Here is a 23,866-nt window from a genome sequence, read left to right as displayed (position 1 = left end):
TAAAAAAAAATTTTTTTTGAGATAAGGTCTGTCACCCAGGTTGGAGTGCAGTGGCACAATCTTGGCCCAAGGCTCCAGTAATCCTCCCACCTCAGCCTCCTGACTAGCTGGGACCACAGGTGCCTGCCACCTTGCCCGGCTAAGTTTTGTACTTTTTGTAGAGACGGGGTTTTGTTATGTTGCCCAGGCTGGTCTTGAACTCCTGGGCTCCAGCAGTCCATCTGCCTCAGCCTCCCAAAGTGCTGGGATTACAGGCGTGAGCCACTGCGCCTGGCCCAGAAATTTAGTTTCTCACAGCTCTGAAGGCTGGAAGTCTGAGCTTGATGTGCTGGCAGGGCTGGTTTCCTCTGAGGCCTCTCTCCTTGGCTTGCAGATGGCCACCCTCTTACTGCCTCTTCATATGACTGTCCCTCTGTGTGCTTGCTCCTGTGGTGCCTCTCACTCTTTAAATACTCTAGTCTCTGTTATATCATATGTGTTAATTCTCTAGTCTTTTGCTGTAAAGCTTTTTCTTCAGTGTTAGTCTGGTGATGAGAACTCTGTATTGTTTTTCTTCCTAAAGCATGCCCCAGCAGATAATGATGTTTCAGCTTTGGTTTCTTTGAAGTGGAGAGAGAACTTAGACATATGCAAAGCATTCTGAATACAGAATTCTGTTAGACTTGTATGATCCTTTTAGTGACCTACCTTGATAAAGACTTTTCAAAACATTTAACTTAATTTTTATAGTATTTCTGTATACTCACATATCAGTTTATATAATATTTAGATTGCAGACTTACAAGTACAATTATAATGAATATATTTGGTCACAGACACAACTGATTCTTTTTTTTTTTTTTTTTTTTTTGTGAGACAGAGTCTTGCTCTGTCACCCAGGCTGGAGTGCAGTGACATGATCATGACTCCCTGTGGCCTCAAAATCCTGGCTCAAGTGATCTTCCCACCTCGGCCTCCCAAGTAGCTAAGACTACAGGCACGTGCCATTGTGCCCAGCTGATTTTTAAATTTTTCATTTCTGTAGAGGTGGGGGTCTTGCTGTGTTGCCCAGGCTGCATAGCTGATTCTCAAGCGCAATCTAACCTCTGGGAGCAGAACAGTGCAGAGTGATGAGTTGAGGAGCTCTGAGCATTTAGAGTGCTAGTGGTATGGTTTGTGGATGGGAAGGGGAGGAGTGGAGAGATTGTCCATTTGGTCATTGGAGGTCAGAAAAGGAAGCTTTCGCTGTCGTATTTCAGGGCTCTTACTCCAAGTTTACAGATTTTTACTTTTTTACATTTAGTATCTCTCACCACTTTTCAGGCCACTTCTCTCACAAATCTTTAATTAGGAGAGATACAGTGCCAGTCCTTCATGGGTTTAACATCTGTTATTGGTAGAGATGATATGCACAATATATTGTGAGAGCACAGGAAATAAGTTCTTGTTTTGTGAGAGTGTAAAAGCTTTCAAGAAGAGGTGATTTTCTGAATTCTCAAGGACAGATCAGAATTAGAATGTATCTGGGAAGATGAAAATGGGGCAGATAGGTCAGGAAGAGGGGAAGGCGTGTTATTGCTGTAGTTTTAGACTATTTTGAACACCAATGTACTCCCAGCACTAGGATGGTAGAATAATGTCTGGCACACATTACATGCTTAATAAGTATTTTAAAGAAAAAATAAATGTTGAGGAAAACAGAGGCCCAATTATAGTGGACCCTGTACGTGATGCTGTGAAGCCAGAGTTTATCCTGAAATGAGTCTTTGAGGTATCTTAACCAGAAGAGTGGCATGATCAGATTTCATTTATAAAAATATCCCTCTGGAAGCATTGGGAGGGGAGAATAAGATTGCAGTGAGAGATACAGGTAAGGAGATTTTTGAAATAATCTAGTTGAGGAACTAGGGAGGGCCCAAATTAAAGCTTTTGAGCATTGTGAACAAAGGGTACTGGTACATTGTAGGAGTCTTTTGGAAATAGAATTGGCAGGGCTTGGTGACTGTGTGTGTGGAGCAGTGAGGGTCACGGAGGATTCTGGAGTGACCCCTACGTTTGTAGGATGGTGATTTCAGAGTGGTGGTGGTGGTGCTATGGACTAGGAAAAAGCTCGTCTAGTGCTTAACACCATATATAGCACATGCTATTTATTGTTCACTTTCCTGTTTGAGAAAACTATGTTTATTATTCCTATCTGAATGCACAATCTTTATTTATTTATTTATTTATTTATTTTGGAGACAGAGTCTCACTTTGTCACCCAGGCTGGAGTGCAGTGGCGTACTGTCGGCTCACTGCAACCTCTGCCTCCTGGGTTCAAGCGAATCCCATGTCTCAGCCTCCCAAGTAGCTGGGACTACAGGCACCAGGCACCATGCCCAGCTAATTTTTTGTATTTTTAGTAGAGATGGGGTTTTGCCCTGTTGACCAGGCTGGTCTCGAACTCCTGACCTCAGGTGATCCACTCACCTCAGCCTCCCAATGTGCTGGGATTACAGGTGTGAGCCACCGCGCCCGGCCCACAATCTTTTATAACTGAGATGGTCTCGCTCACTTTTACTATATGCCAGGACCTGTGTTATAAATGTGAACAATATTTGTGGAATTGGGTTGAAACCTAACACAACTGTGTTTACTCTGAGCCTCTTTAATCTTTGAAATGTCATAATATTGTAGACTTAACCCAATAAATTGACATCAGAGAATAAGATGGAAATCCTGTCTTTAAAATTCCAAAGTTTTTAGTGTTATTTCTTAGTATTTTGTCTTCTGAATAAATGACATCTTAGTTCATAGAATGACTCAGTATCATAACAGACGTGATGCTAATTCTCTTTAGGATATATTATCTTAAGAGGCTGATAGTATAGTAGAGGTTATTGTGCACATGTTGATAACTCACTACAGACTAGGCTCTGTGCTGCACATAGGGGATTCAAGAAAGGATGACATATTTTCCATTTTCAAAGATGATGAAGACATGTTTCTAAATAAGTGAGTTGGGCCATGACTTTCAGTGGTGGTATATTTTAATACTTTACAGCATATCACGTACTAACTGGGAGTATCATTAAAATGCTAGGTGCATCCATAATTTTTTTCCTCCTTTTGATTGCCTCCTCCTTTGTATACTATCTATCTACAGATCCTTTCTGCTGTACTTGCAACATACATCCCCAGTGCCTTCCTCTCCCTCCTTTTTTCTCGTCTGGTATTTGTGCTTCTGTTCTTGATTTTGCTGCCACTTTCTTGAATTCTTTCTCTACATAGTAGCTACAGTTATCTTTAAAATGTAGGCCATGTTCTGCTTAAAGCCCTTCAGTGGCTTCCCAGTATACACTTGGAGTAAAACTCAAGTATTTCCCATGGCTTAAATATTGCCTCCTCAGAGAGTCTTGTTTGTTGAGAGATTAATGAATACTCTGAGAACTCGGAGAAAGGAGCAATTAGTTCTGGCTTTGGGAACCGCAGAAAGAATTAATAAGAGGGAATAGTATTTGATCCAGGTCTTGATGAATAGGATTTTGTTAGATTACAGTATGTGCTGAAAAAGCATTTAAAGAGTGCCTACTATGTGCTACATATTGTCATATTCATGCTTTCTTTGACAAGTAATGATTAATAAGTGCTATCTTTGAAAAGAAATTGATGTTTGTTAACAACTTGGTTTTACTGCAATCTCAATAAATAGTATATACAAGACTAGCCTAGCAATCCTTAGTCTGCTTAAATACCAGGAAGCGCTTCATTCACTGGTACCTGTGAGAATAGAACTTGGCAAGCGTTCTCATCACATATACCTGCTCAGTCAACTTGACTATATTCCGAAATGAACTACCTGACAAAACTACAAAATTGTAATTTGGTGTCTTGGTTTTTAGACCTTTTTTCCCCTCTTTTAAACCAGCTGTCTCTAGCCTTTTAATGCCATATTTTATTTTAAAATACCAAAATTAACATCAGAAGATGAAGTATAATTAACTATATATACCAATTGCATTGGGTCATAAAAATGAAGTTTTTGTTTATAACTAATGTAGTGCCTGATCTGCACAAAAGTACAGCTTGGTAATTTACTAATTTAATCTTTTGCGTAGTTGCTTCACTGACTCAGAATCTCGAAGACTTTGACTGGGTATTCATTTTGAGGCTTGTCATGATGCAGATAGGATGGTAGTAAAATGATGCGCATTGCTCTATTATTTGTTCACCAGTGTCCATGCAGCAATATTGTCTCTTGTGGCTAAGGCCAGCCATATTTTAAAGCAGGCCCTTGGCTAAGCATTTCACTGGACCAGGGAGAAACAGGGGGAAAACAAAATCTAAGATAGTAGAGGGAATTGTCTAGAAAGCTCAAGTTACTGCATTTAATGGTTTGTCTTTGTTTTGAAATATTCCTATTTTTATATTCCAAAAATATCATTTTAAATAAGTTATGTTGGTCCCCACCACCGCCCCATCACATACCTGTCAAGTAGGGCAAAATATCGGCAGCCAGTTCTGTATCATCTAGTCTGCTTTTCATGTTCATGGCTCCATGAAGTCTAAAACTGCTTACCACCAATTTATGTTGTGCATCACACCTGTAATCGGAGTTAGTATGTGAGTACCTTTTTTCCTTACTTCAACAGTCTCTTCTCCTTCACCAGCTGGGTGTCCAACAATTCAGTTCACTCTGACACTATGCAGAGTTAACATAGACCCCACAGGTTAAGGGCTCAGTTCCATAAGGCTGCTCCTACTTCAGATACCAGCTGCAAATGGAGTGCCCAGGCTACCCACATCTGCTTAGCCAACTGCAAATACTGAGGTTCCTGAAACCAGCAAACCCACATTTGATAATTTGCTAGAATGATTCCTAGAACTCAGGAAAGCGCTTCACTATTACCCATTTATTATAAAGGATATAATTTAGGAATAGCCAAATGGAAGAGGAGAGGCACAGGGCAAGGTGTGAGGGTGCGGGGGTTGAGTCTTTTCCTGCCCTTTCCAAGTGCGACCCCCCCAGCACCTTCATATGTTGATCAACCTGGAAGCCCTCTGACCCTGTCCTTCAGGGTTTTTATGGAAGTTTCATTATATAGGCATGATCGATGAAATAATTGGCCATTGTGACTGAACTCGATCTCTAGTCCGTTTCCCTTCCCCAGTTGTTGGTGGGGGGTCAGTAATGAGGTGGGAAGTGTGGGCCTGAGTTCCAGCCTTCCAATCATGCCATGATATTTCTGGCCGCTTGGCCCCATCTGAAGCCATCTAGAAGCCCCTTTAGCCAAGAATCATCTCAGTAGTATACCAAAGACACTTTGAGGAGCCCTGTACTAGGAACCCAGGAAGGACCCCAGACCAAATACAGTTGACCCTTGAACAGTAGAGTTACAAAAGGTGAGTAGAGGGATGGAGGAGGTTAGGGACTCTGACCCCCAAGTGCAACTTTTCTTTTCTTTTCTTTTTTTTTTTTTGAGACAGAGTCTCACTCTGTTGCCCAGGCTGGAGTGTAGTGGCGTGATCTTGGCTCACTGCAACCTCCGTCTCCTGGGTTCAAGCGATTCTTATGCTTCAGCCACCCGAGTAGCTGGGATCACAGGTGCACGTCACCATGCCTGGCTAATTTTTGTATCTTTAGTAGAGATGCGGTTTCACCCTGTTGGCCAGGCTGGTCTCCTGACCTCAAATGATCTGCCTGCCTTGGCCTCCCAAAGTGCTGGGTTTACAGGCATGAGCCACTGTGCCCGGCCCAAGTGCAACTTTTGAATCCCCCAAAACTTAACTACTAATAACTTACTGTTGAGTAGAAGCTTTATAGATATCCATAAACAGTTGATCAACACATGTTTTGTTATGTTATGTGTATTTTATACCATTTTCTTTTTGAGACGGAATTTCGCTCTTGTTGCCTAGGCTGGAGTGTCATGGTGCAATCTCAGCTCACCATAACCTCTGCCTCCCAGGTTCAAGCGATTCTCCTGCCTCAGCCTCCCGAGTAGCTGGGATTACAGGTGCCCGCCACCACACCTGGCTAATATTTTTGCATTTTTAGTAGAGACGGGGTTTCTCCATGTTGGTCAGGCTGGTCTCCAACTCCTCACCTCAGGTGATCTGCCCGCCTCGGCCTCCCAAAGTGCTAGGATTACAGGTGTGAGGCACCATGCCCAGCCCATATTCTTAAAGTAATCTAGAGGAAAGAAAATGTTATTTAAAAAAAATTTAAAAATCACAAGAAGGAGAAAATATATTTACTATTCATGAAATGGACATGGATCATTATAGAGATCTTCATCCTTGTCTTCATGTTGAACAGGCTGAGGAGGGGCAGGAAAGAGGAGGGCTTGGCCTTGCTGTCTTAGGAAGGGTAAGGTGGGAGAGGAGAAGGAGGTGGAAGGGGAGGCAGGCACAGTTTTTCCAGTGTAACACTGGAAAAAATACTGAAAAACACACTGGAAAAAAAAAAATCCACGTATAAGTGGACCTGCGCAGCTCCCATGTTGTTCAATGGTCAGCTGTATTTTTTATTACATGACAGGATGTCTCTAGTGAGGAGAGGTCCTCCGATGCTGTGGAAAGGAATAAGAGGACTGAGCTGCATTTGTCGCTAAACCCCAGCAGGCAGTGCCATCCTTTCCTGGCTGGGCCTTGATGGGGCTTCTCTGAGTGCCTAATGTCTTTTTTTTTTTTTTGAGATGGAGTGTTGCTCTGTTTCCCAGGCTGGAGTCTAGTGGTGCGATTATGATTCTCCTGCTTCAGCCTCCCAAGTAGCTGGGATTACAGGTGCCTGCCACCACACCCAGCGAATTTTTGTATTTTTAGTAGAGATGAGGTTTCCCCATGTTGGCCAGGCTGATCTCGAATTACTAAACTCAGGTGATCCACCTGCCTTGGCCTCCCAAAGTGCTGGGATTACAGGTGTGAGCCACTGCGCCCCACCAGTACCTGATATCTTCTAGGACTACAGTTATTTGGGTTTAGCCAATCCTTTCACAGTGTGCCACATACCCACATGGCTATTACTACCTCTCTAATAACACCTCAGCTCTTACCCATAGCTTATTTTTTCTTCTCTTTATTCTCAGCTTTGTTTAGAATTGGAAATGTTTTAACATTTCATTTTGAAGATTTCTTTTCATCTTCATCAGAAAACCAATTAATCTTTTGCATTTTTGACTTGGCTACTTGGATATGTTCATTTGGAGAAAAAAAGTAGAGGAAAACTTTGGGGCCATTAAAGCTAACTTTTCTTGTTATAGATTTCTTATACTTAAAAGAAAAAAATTTTTCTGAGGCATGAAGTGACCTATTTACAAAACGAGGTACTGCTTTAGCTTATATGATCTTACTGACACTTCTTAAAGAGACATGATTTTTTTTTTTTATTATTTAAGTTCTAGGGTACATGTGCACAACGTGCAGGTTTGTTACGTAGGTATACATGTGCCATGTTGGTTTGCTGCACCCATCAACTCGTCATTTACATTAGGTATTTCTCCTAACGCTGTCCCTGCCCCAGCCCCCCACACCCCAAGACATTATTTCTTGAATCTTGGGAATCTTGGAAACAATGTAGCTGCAAAAATATTATTTGAAAAGTGGAAACTACTATCCTGTATTATTCTAGATTTGTTTATTGAATTGTTTACATTTAGCAGTAAATTTGTTGCTTGAATTGTAAGCCGTAAGAGGCACTTTGCCTTAGCTTGTTTCATGTAATCTTTCCATAGGGTTATGTAAATGTCATCACATACAAAATATTTCTGTTGTGAATGATGGAGAGATTTTTCAACTGCTACTGACAAATGCCCTTTAATCTATCTTTTATTAAAAATAATTCAAGTTTTAGTCATTGGCTTGTTTTCATTCCCAGAAGTATTTTACCAAAAATGTCAGCGCAACATAAAAATTTAGACATTACCATTGGGTTTGCTGCACAAATATTGTTACAAGTTAGTTTTTGTAAACATTTTTCTAATGGAAAATTACAAATAATTATAACCCTGTTGTTCTGAAGCAATTTTATTACTCAGTGCTGTGACCTCTTTAGGCCTTCAGTGATCTTCTGTCATCAAGGACAAGAATAAAACACATGCCATCTCCTGCAAAGTTGCATTTCATTATCCCTCTTGGATGGGTTAAGAGGTGGGGCAGATGCACGAGCAAGAGGGGAGAGTGTGAGGGTGACTTTCTGTTTCTGAGAATTTTTAGGAAAGAACCCACATGATTTATTGTTTAAAATTTTTGAGATAAAATTGGTAGAATAAGCAGTGCTTTTGTGAAGGATGTGGTTGCATTAGCTACTTCAGATGATTTCCATTAACGACTATTAAGTCATCAGGAGTATCAGAAGGCTTGTCTGTATTGAGGTTGAGTTATTTTAATTGGGTAATAGCATAGAGTTGATGTGCCTATTCTAATATCCTAGAATATTTGAAAGATGAACCCATTGCTTAAGATGAAATTGAGATTATCTTTATATTTTATTTTAAATACAGAGACGGGGTCTTGATATATTGCCCAGGCTGGTCTTAAACTCCTGGCCTCAGGTTATTCTCCCACCTTGGCTTCCCAAAGTGCTGGGATTACAGGCATTGAGCCACTGTGCCTGGCGTCTCTATTTTATTTATTTGTGTATCTCAGTCTTGCTTGGTAAGAATAATTGAAATAGATGAAGCTAATGTTTAAAGATTCTATGACAGAATTGGCCTTTTCCCCTTTAATATTTATCTGTGGAGGCTGGAATTTAAAATCTAGTGGGGTCTTTAGAAATTATCTCATTTTACATTTTCATTTTTAAATGAAGAAATTTGAAGCATGGGATGTTATCTTGCCCAAGGGGAATGAGGAATTTAGTTACACTGCCAATTGGTTGTTAGAGGCCACTCCATGTCTAAAAGGGGCAGATGGTTGATTATCAGACTTTGTTACAGACTTTAAGGCAAGCCTGAGGATAAAAATAATTTTCTCAGTAAATAAGGTGTTATCACAGACGGGTCATCAATATACTAAACATGTATGCAGTTAAGCAAATAATGACTAATTTACACTTGTATTAGGTTGGTGCAAAAGTAATTGCAGTTTTTGCCATTAAAATAGCAAAAAGTGCAATTACTTTTGAACCAACATAATAGTTGTATTCAGTTTAGTGAATGAATTAGATACTCAAATTTAGAAGAACCATTTCTTGTGTTGCTTATCTAAGTGTTCTTCGTGGGTCCTGCTCTCCTTTCGGTCTTTTAATTATACTTTTTTTTTGGGTTTGTCTTCACCATTAGACTCTACGCACAAAGGCAGGAAGCCTCTGTCTTGTCCATTGTTGTTTCCAGCACCCAGTAATAGCACTGATTGTTGACTGACTCCTAGGTTTATGTGGCTATGTGGAGCACTTAGCATATTTTAAATATTGTAAGTTTGAATATTTTATTTTATTTTTACAGTGAACAGAGTATCTGTCAGGCAAGAGCTGCTGTGATGGTTTATGATGATGCCAATAAGAAGTGGGTGCCAGCTGGTGGCTCAACTGGATTCAGCAGAGTTCATATCTATCACCATACAGGCAACAACACATTCAGAGTGGTGGGCAGGAAGATTCAGGACCATCAGGTAAGGCTTTACTACAATTTTTGTTAAAAATGATTTAGTATTACAGAAGGACTTGGTATATTCCGTAAAATAAAGTAGTTTTAAAACTCTAATCAAAATAGTCTCTCTGGGAAAAACTGAATATAAAATTGTCTCTCCACCCTTTCTACCTTTTATGAAGCCTGAACTTAAACGAAGATTTAGAACAAATTGTACAAAAATAGAAATACGAGTTCTTTTATGATGAATTTTCATTAGATTTTCTGGCCTTGAATTAGTTTTTGAAATCTAAAGCAAATTAAGGACAAACAGAAACAAAACTCTACTTAAGTGGCAGATTGTATGTTGATGGAATTCATTTCCTGCCAAAGTTTGGGATATGGGGTTAGAAGAGGGAGTTGAAAGTATAGATAGTTTCAGAAAATACTGTTAAATTCACATATGATAGAAAAATAGTAGGCATTGAGGTTGCTGGAATAGTTCGGCTTTTGCAGTTCATGTCTGGGGCGACAGCTAAGCTTTTACTAATTCCTTGCTCCGGATTTCTTAGAAAGTAGCTGGATTATCTGATTGCTTGATTTCTTGGGCCTTAACAGATCAAGAGCAGTAGATAGAGGAAAAGGCAGATAAGCTCTTACTAACATTAACTATATACTAATAGTAAGAACTTTTACAAAGAGTAGATTTACAAAATACTTTGGGAAAAAATATTTACCAAAGATGTTGGAATCAACTGACTTTAAAAATCATCCTGCTACACATGCAGAAAGAATGTAACAAATTTTCTTCTTCATTGCCCAGCTGAGCTCTTATAAAGAAAGGTAGGTTCCTAGGTTTCTCCTACATTGTGTGGTGGTGTGGTGTAAACAGATGCTGCATTAGCCCTGGGTTTTAGGATGGTGATTATGGATTGGTAAGATTTGTCGTGTATGCATATAGGGGCTGTGGGCCTACAAGAGGTTGGGCTGTGAAACTGGTATTTTGGCAAAAAAAACAAAAAACGAAAACACAGAAAACTAGCAATCTTAGAGGGGCTACACCCGGTAGAAAGAGGACTAAGAGAAATCCTCCTATCAGCACAGGGAAGCAAAGGAGTTAGTTGCTTTCTTAGCTGGCTCCGAAGCTCCCCCGAGAAATGAGAAACTCCTTCACTTAAGCAACTTAAGCCAAGAAATTAGGAAACACTGGTTGTAGAGCACTGAAACTGTTGGGGCGCGTGGTAAAAACAAATGTGGTGCCTGCGTGGAGATGAACTTTCACAGCTCTGAGTCAATCTGTAGAAAGAGCAATTCACTGAATTCACCAGATTTATCCATTTATACAAACGGTTTCGGCTTGCCCCTCTTTCTGCCCTCTCCGGCTCCCTTCTCTCTGTCTCTCCCCTGTGCCCCGCCCTCTTACTCTCTTCTTTTCCCTCCTTAGTCTTCCTGCCTTTTCTTCTAGGCTCCAGTTTCCTTGTTGTGTTGCACAGCCTTTTTCTGGTCTCTCAGGCTTTTTACCAAGAGCCCCCTCTGTCCCATTTGTAGTCCAGGTTCTGGGGAGCACTCTCTCATCTTTGTCTTTGTTCCAGCAGTGACTTAGGCCAGAGATAAATCAAATACACCCCAAGGTGTTATTATGGGGGAAAAAAAAGAAAACTGGACAATTAAAATTTTGTAGAAATTGTTGAACCTTCTTAATACAACATTCTAAACTGATAGCTGTAAAGTAACTACATTTTTGGTAAATTTAGTGAATTGGTTATTTGAAAGTACTGATGAACAATCCTACATTTAGAGAAACGAAAAATAATATTTGAAGATAATCAGAAAGACATTTTTTTTTATTATTATTTGAGACGGAGTTTTGCTCTTGTCGCCCAGGCTGGAGTGCAATGGCGCGATCTCGGCTCACTGCAACCTCTGCCTCCCGGGTTCAAGCGATTCTCCTGCCTCAGCCTCCAGAGTAGCTGGGATTACAGGCATGTGCCACCATGCCTGGCTGATTTTGTATTTTTAGTAGAGATGGGGTTTCTCCATGTTGGTCAGGCTGGTTTTGAACTCCTGGCCTCCGGTGATCCGCCTGCCTCAGTCTCCCAAAGTGCAAGGGTTACAGGCATGAGCCAACGCGCCAGGCCCGGAAAGAAATTTAAGCTAGGAAATTTGCATATGAAATACCAAAATTTTTATTTCCAGGAGAAGTAAACTATCCTATGACTCTTAGATTTTGGCAAATAGAATGTTTCTTAAAACATTTAAAAATTTAAAACTATGCTTCTAAATTGTGACATTAAGAGGAAATTATTATGAATATTAGAAAATATTCAGAAAATAAGAAAACACTGAGACCTGAGTGATATTACATATAGAAACCTGTAGGACATCTAAGCTGTCGTTAGATGGACAAGTCTTAATTGCATGTAGTAGGAAAAAAAGGGAAACTAAAAAATAATGAGCTTAACCCAAAGAAAGCAGAAGAAAATATTAAAAAGATATTAATTAAATGAAAATAAATAATATTTGTTAATACAAAAGCTGCTTCATTGAAAAGATAAACTAGCTGGCGTGGTGGCTCACACCTGTAATCCCAGCTCTTTGGGACGCCAAGGCAGGAAGATTGCTTGCCCAAGAGTTCAAGACCAGCCTGGTCAACATAATGAGACTCTGTCTCTACAAAACTATTTTTTAAAACCCCAACAGGCCAGGCGTGGTGGTGCTTGTCTGTAATCCCAGCACTTTGGGAGGCCAATGCAGGTGGATCACCTGAGGTCAGGAGTTCGCAACCAGCCTGACTAACATGGTGAAACCCCGTCTCTACTTAAAAAAAAAAAAAAAATTGCCGGGTGTGGTGGCGCATGCCTGTAATTCGAGCTACTTGGGAGGCTGAGGTGGAAGAATCTCTTGTTCCCTGGGAGGCAGAGGTTGCAGTGAGCCGAGATTGTGCCATTGCACTCCAGCCTGGGCAACAAGAGTGAAACGCCATCTCCAAAAAAAAAAAAAAAGAAAAACCCCAACAACTAGCCAGGTGTGATGTGTGTGCCTGTAGTCCCAGCTACTTGAGAGGCTGAGGTGGAAGAATCACTTAAGCCTGGAAGGTGGAGACTGTAGTGAGTGTGATTGTGCCACTGCACTCCAACCTGGGAGACAGAACAAGACCATGTCTCAAAAAAAAAAAAACTTGCAGAATCAAACAAAAAAAAGGAACAGTACAAGTAACCAATTTTAGGAATGAAAAAAATACCACTATAGTTACCGAAGGAAATAAAATATTATGAAAAACTTTATGCCAATAAGTAGGCCATTTTGTAGAAAAACATAACTTTCTAAAACTGAAAAATAGGAAAACATGATAGACCTACAATCATGAAATAAATCAATAGTAAATAATCTGCCCCCCAAATTTTAAAAAGCTGCAGGAGAGTGCAGAGCATTTACAAATGAAATCTAAAATGTCACGATATTTTCTGTTTTATGCAACCATTGTAGAAAATGATATTTTATAAGGCTTGTATAATTTTGATATCCAAAACATAGAACACGTTTGGGAGAGGAGCCAGTCTTCAGTTATGAATATATACCTAGATATAATAGTCCTCAGTAAGATATTAGCAGACCAAATGTAGTAATGAGTAAAAAACAAAACAAAATCACTTCTTGATCAAATAGGGCTTACCATTGTTCACCTTAGTGATATAAGGATGGTTAACATTAGATAACTTACTAATGTTATTTCCCAGGAGAAAACCTACAAAAGCAAGAGGTTCTGGAAAAAGCATTTGATAAAATTTGAATGAATGCATAACAGTTCTCATCACATTAGGCATAAAATTAATCTTCAGCTGATACGGGTGGATAATAGAAGCATACAGCAGTTATCTTACAGGATAGTACAGTGTCAAGAGCATTTCCATTAAACTTGTGAATAAATGAGCATTTCAGCTCTAATCACTTTCATTGAGTGTTACAGAGGAGGTACTAGATAACCTAACCATACAAAGTTTAAGAAATAGAAGCTGTAAGAATTGATAGGAAAGAAACAGCTGGTTACTCACCAATGATGTAATTGTCTGCATAAAAATCTCCCAGGAGTATCTGCAGATAAACTATTAGAACTAACAAGATTTTCAGTGAGGTTGCTGGTTACATGATTAGTATATAAAAGCCACTCGCATTTTTGTATAAGCAATAAACAATTAGAAAATATAATTTTATTGATATAATGATACTTAAGGAAACACCATCCCTAAGAATAAATCTAATAAATAATTGGTTTTCTGTCTTTCATTCTTGCATTTCGTTGTTTTTTTTTTTTTTTTTTTTTTTTTTTTTTGACACAGTGTTTTGCTCTGTTGCCCAGGCTGGAATGCAGTGGTGTGACCATAGCTCACTGCAGCCTTGACCTCCAGGGCTCAAGTGATAATCCTCTGCCTCAGTCTCCTGAGTAGCTGAGATTATAGTCATGAGCCACTGTGGCTGGCCATCATTCTTCCGTATCTTAATGGTTGTCAGTCTGTTGTAAGTGGGCACATGTTGTTATAATTTACTAAACATCTAAACTTCATATAGTAAGAGCTGTTAAAACCACCCACCATTTACTTATAAAATTGAATATGTACAATTATATAAATATGTTATATAAAAAAATACTTCATTTTCCAGCCTAACATTTATTAAGTGCTTATGGGTGCTATGCTTGGGTGTGGTTTTTTTTTTTGAGACGGAGTCTCGCTCTGTCGCCCAGGCTGGAGTGCAGTGGCTCGATCTCATCTCACTGCAAGCTCCGCCTCCTGGGTTCACGCCATTCTCCTGCCTCAGCCTCCCAAGCAGCTGGGACTACAAGCGCCCGTCACCATGCCTGGCTAATTTTTTGTATTTTTAGTAGAGATGGGGTTTCACTGTGTTAGCCAGGATGGTCTCGATCTCCATGGGATTACAGGGATGGGATTACAGGCGTGAGCCACTGTGCCCGGCCTGTGCTTGGGTTTTATATAGAATATTGTTCCTGACCTTGAATCAAAGATGCAGTAAAGAATGGGGATGTTGGCCGGGCGCAGTGACTCACGCCTTTAATCCCAGTACTTTGGGAGGCCGAGGTGAGTGGATCACAAGGTCAGGAGTTTGAGAAGAGCCTGACCAACATGGTAAAACTCAGTCTCTACTAAAAATACAAAAATTAGCCAGGCGTAGTGGTGCGTGCCTGTAATCCCAGCTACTCAGGAGGCTGAGGCAGGATGGAGATGTTAAGCACATAAGCAAAGAACCACAGTTAAATGTTTCAGTTGTGATAAGTGTAAAATAGAGCACAGTGAGGGCATAAAAGCATCATCAGTTTGTTTAGAAGATAGGAGAAAGGGTCATGGATGACCTCATAGACAGGATAAGATAGTGAGCCAGGTCACAAGGAAGTGTGGGTGTTTACTGCCCTATTTACTCTGTTATGGTCAGGCTAAAAATGGATAGGCATGTGTGAGATGGAACATCACCACCAGTCTAGACTCAAGCTCACTGGATCTGAAGCACAGAATTTAAGATTATGATGTAGTCCAAACCTGACAGCATGCTTAGTGGACATCCAATAAGTAGTTATTAAGTGAAAATACTTATTTTATTTTATTTTATTTTTGAGACGGAATCTCACTCTGTCGCCAGGCTGGAGTGCAGTGGCGCCATCTCACCTCACTGCAACCCTCAACTCCCTGGTTCAAGCGATTCTCCTGCCTCAGCCTCCCGAGCAGCTGGGATTACAGGCACGTGCCACCACGCCTGGCTAATTTTTATATTTTTAGTAGAGACAGGTTTCACCATGTTGGCCAGGTTGGTTTCAATCTCCTGACCTCATGATCTGCTCGCTTCCACCTCCCAAAGTGCTGGGATTACAGGCGTGAGCCACTGCGCCCAGCCTGAAAATATTTAATTTTAATACTTTTAAAGATTATTTGCAGTACTGTCTATCCTCAGTGGTTAGATGAGTGAAAGAATTAATTCAGATTAGAAAAAATTTGTTTTTGTTTTTGAGACGGAGTCTCACTGTCGCCAGGCTGGAGTGCAGTGGTGCGATCTCTGTTCGCTGCAACCTGACTCCCTGGTTCAAGCTATTCTCCTGCCTCAGCCTCCTGAGTAGCAGGGATTGCAGGCACGCACCACCAAGCCCAGCTATTTTTGTATTTTTAGTAGAGACAGGGTTTCACCATGTTGGCCAGGATGGTCTCAATCTCCTGATATCGTGATCTGCCTGCCTTGGCCTCCCAAAGTGCTAGGATTACAGGCATGAGCTACCACGCCCAGCCCCAGATTTCAAATTTTTATATTGGAAAAAGGAAACAGTAGTTTATATAATTTTGATTCTAGTAATATTTTCCACAACTTTTTCTAGCATTCTGTTATGAACAATTGAAAAAGTAAATGTAACACATCTTTTCTCTTGTTTGCCATTTTAAGCTATTTGCCAAGCAGGGATATTGATTTGCCTTAAAATGGGTCTTCTAATTTTCTGATAATGTTAAAATTTAGTAGCTTTGGGTTTCTAGTGTCTACTAAGGAATTGTGACATCCCCACCCCAATATTTATAAAAACCACATCAGGAGGGTGGGCACAGTGGCTTGTGCCTATAGTCCCAGCCATTCGGGAGGCTGAGGCAGGATAACTGCCTAGGGCCAGGAGTTCAAGACTGTCATGTCCTATGATTGTGCCTGTGAATAGCCACTGCACTCCAGCCTTATGGTAAAATGTACATAATATTTTAATCTTTTTTTTTTTTTTTTTGAGACAGAGTCTCACTGTGTCACCCAGGCTGCAGTGTAATGGCGTGATCTTGGCTCACTGCAGCCTTCGTCTCCCGGGTTCAAGTGATTCTTCTGCCACCCAGGCAGCTGGATTACAGGCATGTGCCACCACGCCTGGCTAATTTTTGTATTTTTAGTAGAGAAAGGGTTTTGCCATGTTGGTCAGGCTGGTCTCGAACTCCTGACCTCAAGTGATCCACCTGCCTCAGCCTCCCAAAGTGCTAGAATTACCATGAGCTACCTCCAGCCTTGGGGGGCACAGGAAGCCCCTGTCTCAAAAAAAAAAAAAAAAAAAAGTTCAGATTTCCCTAGGTTCTAGTAAACAGAGAGCTACCCATCCCAAATTGAGGAAGTCCCAATGGGGATGTCCTGGTAGTGTGGGAAGGTTGGCTGTGGTGCTGCTGAACAGCCACTTTGACTTGGTGTCTCCTTTGGCCAAGTTACAGAGCAGACTTTCTGGGCTAGTCCTGCTTCCCCACTTTGTCTCTGGCTGTTCTCAGGGATATTTCTCCCTTCTGGCACTCCCAGTGCTTCCCGTGGTTTGAGATGACAGATGGATCTTTTGCCATGAACCCAGGATGGTGGAGAAGTTTGTTTACCTTGATCTCACTTTTTCCAGTGTAGAAAGCGTGAGTTGGGGGAGATTTTCTGCGTGCTTGGTGCCAGCAGGCTGTGGGGAGGGCCATTGTGGATATGGAGATCTGATTCTCTTACTGTCTGCTGAGAGCTTTTTTATTTCTCTGTGTCTCCAGGAACTGTCTCCTACTCCTATTTGAGTTGTGGGATATTGCTGGTGCTGTATTCTTGATTTTGTTTTGTTGAGGGGGAGAGGGGGCAGGGAGAGTAGGGAACTATTAGGTTGGTGCAAAAGTAATGGCGGTTTTTGCCATAGCTTGCTTCTGCGCTGCCGTTTTGGAACCAGACATCTCACAGTTCCTCTTGTTCTGGTTACAAATTTATGAGTCACAGCAGGAGACTTTAACTTACTTCTGTTAGTAACTGATGGAACAGGCAGTCAGAATAAAAGGTCTGTAAGAATGTATAGAAGGTTCGAACAATACAATTACCTCCCTAGCCTAATTGACATATATACCACATACCTTTGAAATGTACATGTCACAATTTCAAAATTGTATGTATGCTTGGCCCTAAAGAAAGTGTCAACAAATTTCAAAGGATTAAAATCATACAAAGTGTATGGTCGCAGCAGAATTAATCTAGAAATAAGATAATAGAGAATCCCATAGGTGTAGGTGTTAAGAAATACCTTTCTGAATAGTCCATGAGTCAGAGAAGAAATCACAATGAAATAAGAAAAAGTATTGTTGACTTTTCAGCCACTCAGGATGCATCTCAAGAAATTAAATAATAGGCCATTAAAGCCATATAGAATATTAACAGAAAGAGGGTAACAATAAAGATAAGAGCAGAAACAGGCCGGGCGCGGTGGCTTACGCCTGTAATCCCAGCACTTTGGGAGGCCGAGGTGGGTGGATTACAAGGTCAGGAGATCAAGACCATCCTGGCTAACACAGTGAAACCCCGCCTCTACTAAAAATACAAAAAATTAGCAGGGCGTGGTGGCAGGCGCCTGTAGTTCCAGCTACTCGGGAGGCTGAGGCAGGAGAATGGTGTGAACCCGGGAGGCAGAGCTTGCAGTGAGCCGAGATGGCGCCACTGCACTCCAGCCTGGGCGACAGAGCGAGACTCCATCTCAAAAAAAAAGCAGAAATTAATGCAGTAGAAAGCAAACACACTAAGGAGGAGAGGTTTGTCTCTAAAGTCCTTGTGAGGGACAGCTCTTGAAAAAAAAAAAAAGAATGGTTTAACCATTATGAAGAAAGAAGGGACATCACTGTGAATCTTACAGACATTTAAGTGATTAAGGAGATATTTTGAGCTACTTTATTTTAGTAATTTTGAAAATGTAGATGTAGAAATTCCTACGAAAACACTTTAAAGAAATTAAGACTATCATTAAAAGAAGTAAAGCGAAGAAAACTTCGTTTAGCTGGCACTACTGGTGGTGTCCTTTTCAACTAAACCTTTAACAACTAAAGAACACCAATATTACCTATTTTTTTCCAGAGAATACAAAAAGAGGATGCCTATCTTTTTGTCAACTCTACAGTGCCAATTCATTTTAAGTCCAGCATTACTTTGGTATCAAAACCTGGTATGAATACAATAGAGAGGAAATTACAGGTGAATCTCTCTCATAAAAGTGCATGTAAAAATTTCAAAAAGAGCAGTATCAAACAAAAATCTAGAGATTTATAAAAATTGATATGTGAGGACCAAGATTGTTTATCCTAGGAATGTAAGGATGATTTAATACTAGAAAATCATCAGTGTAATTTACTGCATAAAAACAGAAAAACCTGTCACCTCAAGAGATGTTGGGGAGGACTTGATAAAATGCAGTATTCAATCATGATGGAAACCCTTAGCTGTCAAGTAATAGGGTTTTTCCCCAGGTAAAAGATATCAATAAAATTATTACATGAAAGATCATTTATTTATTTATGTATTTATTTTTTGAGACAGAGTGTCACTCTGTTACACAGGCTGGAGTGCAGTGGCAGAGTCTCAGCTCACTGCAACCTCTGTTTCCTGGGTTCAAGTGATTCTTCTGCCTCAGCCTCCCAAGTAGCTGGGATTACAGGCACATGCCACCATGCCTGGCTAAGTTTTGTATTTTTAGCAGAGATGGGGTTTCACCATGTTGGCCAGGCTGGTCTCGAACTCCTGATGTCAAGTGATCCACCTGCCTTGGCCTCCCAAAGTGCTGGAATTACAGGCATGATCCACCTCACCTGGTGTGAAAGATCATACTTTTAATGGTTTAATTGAGAAAGCTTTCCCTCTAAAATCAGAAAATAAAGATACTTGTTATGAACACTTTTTTTCAGCATTGTATTGTTATTTCTAGCCAGTGTATGAAGATAAATACATTGTGAATGGATTGGAAAGGAAGAAATAAAGCTGTCCATTGCAGATCACATGGTTGTGTATTTAGAGGAAAAAACTTTAATGTAAATTATTAGGAATATTAGAAGATTCTAATACTTAGAACTCGATTAATAATAGAAAATAATAAATCTAATGAAAGATACCCAAGACCCCTATAAAGATACTTAAGAGCCCCTCAGATTGATATGTTAGCTTTCATGCAACCTCAAAGTCCCCAAAATTTCTTTGGTAGAAACTGATAATCAGAATGTAAAACTAGCTGCACACAAAGGACTGAGAAGAGCCAAAGCAATTTTAAAGAATGAAACAGGAAGACACACTCTAATACTCATCTAGATTTCATATAAGGCTACAACAACTAAGACATTGTAGAGTTGGCAAAAAGGCATATTGAGCTATAGGAGAAAGTAGAGCCATATAGACACTTGATTTATGTGCTGCAGGCAAACCTGCAGCACAGTGATAGTGCTGGATCATTTGGACAGCCATATTGAAACAAATAGCAAACTTGATCCCTACCTCACACCATAGGCACAGATCAATTCCAGTTGGATTGGGGATAGAAATGTGAAAGGTAAAATAATAAAGCTTCTACAAGATAATATGGGACAATATTTTCATAACCTTGTGATTGAGAAACATTTGTTAAACAGGGCACTAAAGCAGTAACTATAAATGAAAAGATTGCTAATTTGAACAGAATCAAAGTGAAGAACTTATATCCATCAAGACACCGTTAAGAGTGAAAAGGCGATTCATAGAATGGCGTAAGATATATGTAACACAGATAACCAACAATGATATCATATCTAGAATATATAAAGGGCTGAGAAATCAAAGAAGAAAAAAATTGACAACTCAGGAGAAAAATGGACAAGAGACTTAATTCAAGCAGATATTCACAAAAAGAGACATCTAGATAGCTAATAAAAATCAGGGAAATGCAAACTAAAACTGCAGTGAAAAAGCATTCATACCCACCAGAATTGCTAAAATAAAGACTGACAGTACCAGTTGTAATGTTGCATAGTATGTGGAAGTAGCACAAGCTCTTGTATACTCTTGTGGAAGTGTAAATTACTAGAACCAATTTGGAAAGCTACTTGGAATTTTCTACTAAAGCTGAACATACTCATGTCGTGTGATATTTCCACTCCTGGGTATGTGCCCAACAAAAATGAATGCTTGTTTATACCAAAAGACATGCAGTAGAAAGTTCATAACATCGCAATTTTTAATAGCCCAAACTGCAAATAATCCAATTGTTCATTAATGGGAGAATGGTTAAATAAATATGATTTATACAAAGGACTACCATAGAGCAATGAAAATGAACAAACCACAGCTGCATGCAACAAGTGGATGGCTCTTATAATTTTGAAGATAAGAGAGCAGATATGTTATAATACATGTTATATAACTCCATTTATATAAAATCCAAAAACCTACAAAACTCGATTAATAGTAGGAAATAAATCTAATGAAAGATACTTAAGATCCCTATATAGGTACTCAAGACCCTCCTCAGATTGATATGTTAGTTTTTGGATTTCATATAAATATAGTCATTTATGATGTTAGAAGTGTGGCTCGTACCTTTTGGGAGGTGGGAGGAATTAAGAAGAGGGGCTTCTGGTGTTGCTGTTTGATTTCTTAATCAGGGTACTGACTTCATGTGAACATTCACGGAGATACACTCTTAGGTTGTGTATACTTTTTTGTATTTGTAAAACTTCAGCAAACAAGTTAAAATATATTTAATGAGGAAAATTTTTTTTTGTTTTGCTGATTTACTTTTTTTTTGTTTTTTTTTTTTTTTTGAGATGGAGTCTCACTCTATCGCCCAGGCTGGAGTGCAGTGATGCGATCTTGGCTCACTGCAAACTCCGTCTCCTGGGTTCACGCCATTTTCCTGCCTCAGCCTCTTGAGTAGCTGGGACTACAGGCACCCGCCACCATGCCTGGCTAATTTTTTGTATTTTTAGTAGAGATGGGGTTTCACCATGTTAGCCAGGATGGTCTCGATCTCCTGACCTCGTGATCCGCCTGCCTCGGCCTCCCAAAGTGCTGGGATTACAGGCATGAGCCACCGTGCCCAGCTGATTTACTGTTTTATGGCAGACCTTTGTAATCAGCAAAAAGCTTAACTTCTATCAGACTGATATTTCTGTAGATTTTACCCAGATAATTTTTTAAGCAATTTTTGCCAAGGTCTGTTAGGAACACATTTGAATGAATATATACAATCAGCATTTGTTGACATCCTTGATTTTGCCAGTTATTGGTTTGACTTTATAAAGAATTATTATTTTTTAGGTCGTGATAAATTGTGCCATTCCTAAAGGGTTGAAGTACAATCAAGCTACACAGACCTTCCACCAGTGGCGAGATGCTAGACAGGTGTATGGTCTCAACTTTGGCAGCAAAGAGGATGCCAATGTCTTCGCAAGTGCCATGATGCATGCCTTAGAAGTGTTAAATTCACAGGAAACAGGTAAGGTGCCCGTGGTTTACTTGTATTTTCTTTCTTTTTCCAGAGACAAAGCAAAACTGAAGGTTTACTTGTATTCTTGAACTGAAGTGCCATGTATATGTTAAAACAAATCTGTTTGTTAACTTTTAGATCTTGTATATATTTGAAGTAGTTCTTGAATTTTTATTTTCTGTAGAAATGTGAACTTTTTATTGATGATAAATGTATAATCTAGAAAGATAATCCTGTAAGTTTAGTTCTCTTTAATTCTGTAACCCTTTTATTTGAAGTATTTAGATGTGTTTCATCCTGCTTTAGAAACACTTTTGTTGCGAGTACATGAAGCCCAGAGAATATGCAGTGGATAGGAATTATGCTTATTTATCATCTTTGTGTAAAGAAACACATGTTTTCTGAAAGACATTTTTCAAACCATGAACTTGAAGTAGGACTGGGTCTCTCCTTCCCAGTAGGTAAAAATGTGATTCTCGGTTTTTTAAAGATTTTAGGAGTGCCCTCAGGTGGTACCAGTCATGAATTGCATCTCCTCTGATAGTGCATATTGGTTAGAAATATATATAGAAATCACTTTTTAAAAAATCCCAATTTTTAAAAACCGTATATATGTCAAGAATAAGCTCAGTTTTGTCTTGGTTTAAAAAATAGAACAATGTACCAGTGTGTGGTTATTTCTTTGAAGAGATAGATTTTATAATCAGAAAATAATTGTTATACATAAAAACACAAATATGATTACTCTTGCCTATATTGTATATTTAGTAATGATTTTAATGATATAAATGCACTGTAAACAATATGTATTTTAAGAGGAAAGAGTTGTAGTCAGATGAAAATTTGATACTTTGTTGAAAGTATAGAATATCAAAATCTGTTCAAAATCTGTTATAAATACATTAAAAATGTGTATGTTGCCTTATACTAAAAAGGATTGAAGCATCTAGCTCATGTGTTAGTCTGTCAAATACTAATTTCAGAGCAAGAAGACATTTTGGGATCTTGCAGAAACTTAAAGTTGTTATGCCTTTAGATGTTTTGTATCAGATCTTCTTTTGAGGAAATTAATATCAATACATAAATTATACATAGTTTGCATATTTTGTCTAGTTTGAGAAAATAAACCACTAGAACTTGGCCTGGTGTGTCTCTAAGTCCAGAAAATAGCATAGGAAAGTCTGTACAGTCTTGTATGTAGGTCATTTCTCTAAGTCTCTGTACTTCTTTTGTAGGTGTCAGTATTTTATTGGCATGCTATCATAGGTATAGAATTGCTTTTCATTTACTGTAGTTTTACCATAGGGAAGAAGCTAGAATCGTGGTTCTTAATATCTTGTTGGATAGGTCAGTTATGTGATAAATAATTAAGGTACCAAAGTTTGGAGAGTAGACGTTTGACTTTCCCTTGTTTTAGAACAAACTAGCATTATTTTGATTTCTAAACTTTCAAAAGTGTATCCGTTGATATTAGAAACTAAATGTTACTGATATTAGGAACTTATGTTAGGAATGAAATGTTCCTTTTTTAAAAGTAGTTAAAATCATTATTCCTCTTGTCATTGACTTTTGATTTTTAGTTTTTAGCCAAATGGAAAGGATTGTTTCTCTCAATGAGTAGTCATATGGTTTGATTTCAAAATGCAAATGCTAATTAATGGTTTTTTTTTTTCTGATTTATTTATTTATTTATTTTTTGAGACGGAGCCTAGCTCTGTTGCCCAGGCTGGAGTGCAGTGATGCGATCTTGGCTCACTGCAACCTCTGCCTCCTGGGTTTGAGTGATTCTCCCTCCTTAGCCTCCCAAGTAGCTGGGATTGCCGGCGCGCACCACCACGCCCAGCTAATTTTTGTATTTTTAATAGAGATGGCGTTTCACCATATTGGCCAGGCTGGTCTCAAACTCCTGACCTCAAGTGATCTGCCCACCTCGGCCTCCCAAAGTGCTGGGATTACAGGCATGAGCCACCGTGCACAGCCTTTTTTTTTTTTTTTTTTTAATCTTGATCTTTTCAATTAATGAATCTTAATGTGGAGAGACTCAATTACATTCTCTATTGTAAAGTAATAAGCATTAAGAAACAGTGTTCCACATTATAGA

The 23,866-nt window shown here is 39.4% G+C and overlaps 1 protein-coding gene across 7 annotated transcripts in view; it reads left to right on the top strand.

Annotated features, from left to right (window-relative positions):
• Window positions 1-23,866, top strand: part of ENAH (ENAH actin regulator) — a 167,255-nt gene that overhangs the window by 76,550 nt on the left and 66,839 nt on the right. For all 7 annotated transcript variants that reach the window (XM_063613371.1, XM_063613370.1, XM_063613366.1 and 4 more), the window contains 2 exons: window positions 9,402-9,567; window positions 21,597-21,774. In XM_063613371.1, the coding sequence (XP_063469441.1) occupies window positions 9,402-9,567; window positions 21,597-21,774 (344 nt within the window). The remainder of the gene's footprint in view (window positions 1-9,401; window positions 9,568-21,596; window positions 21,775-23,866) is intronic.

Source organism: Symphalangus syndactylus, chromosome 19 (assembly GCF_028878055.3).
Source record: "Symphalangus syndactylus isolate Jambi chromosome 19, NHGRI_mSymSyn1-v2.1_pri, whole genome shotgun sequence".
Lineage (NCBI taxonomy): Eukaryota > Metazoa > Chordata > Mammalia > Primates > Hylobatidae > Symphalangus > Symphalangus syndactylus.
This window is presented reverse-complemented; position numbering and strand designations above follow the sequence as displayed.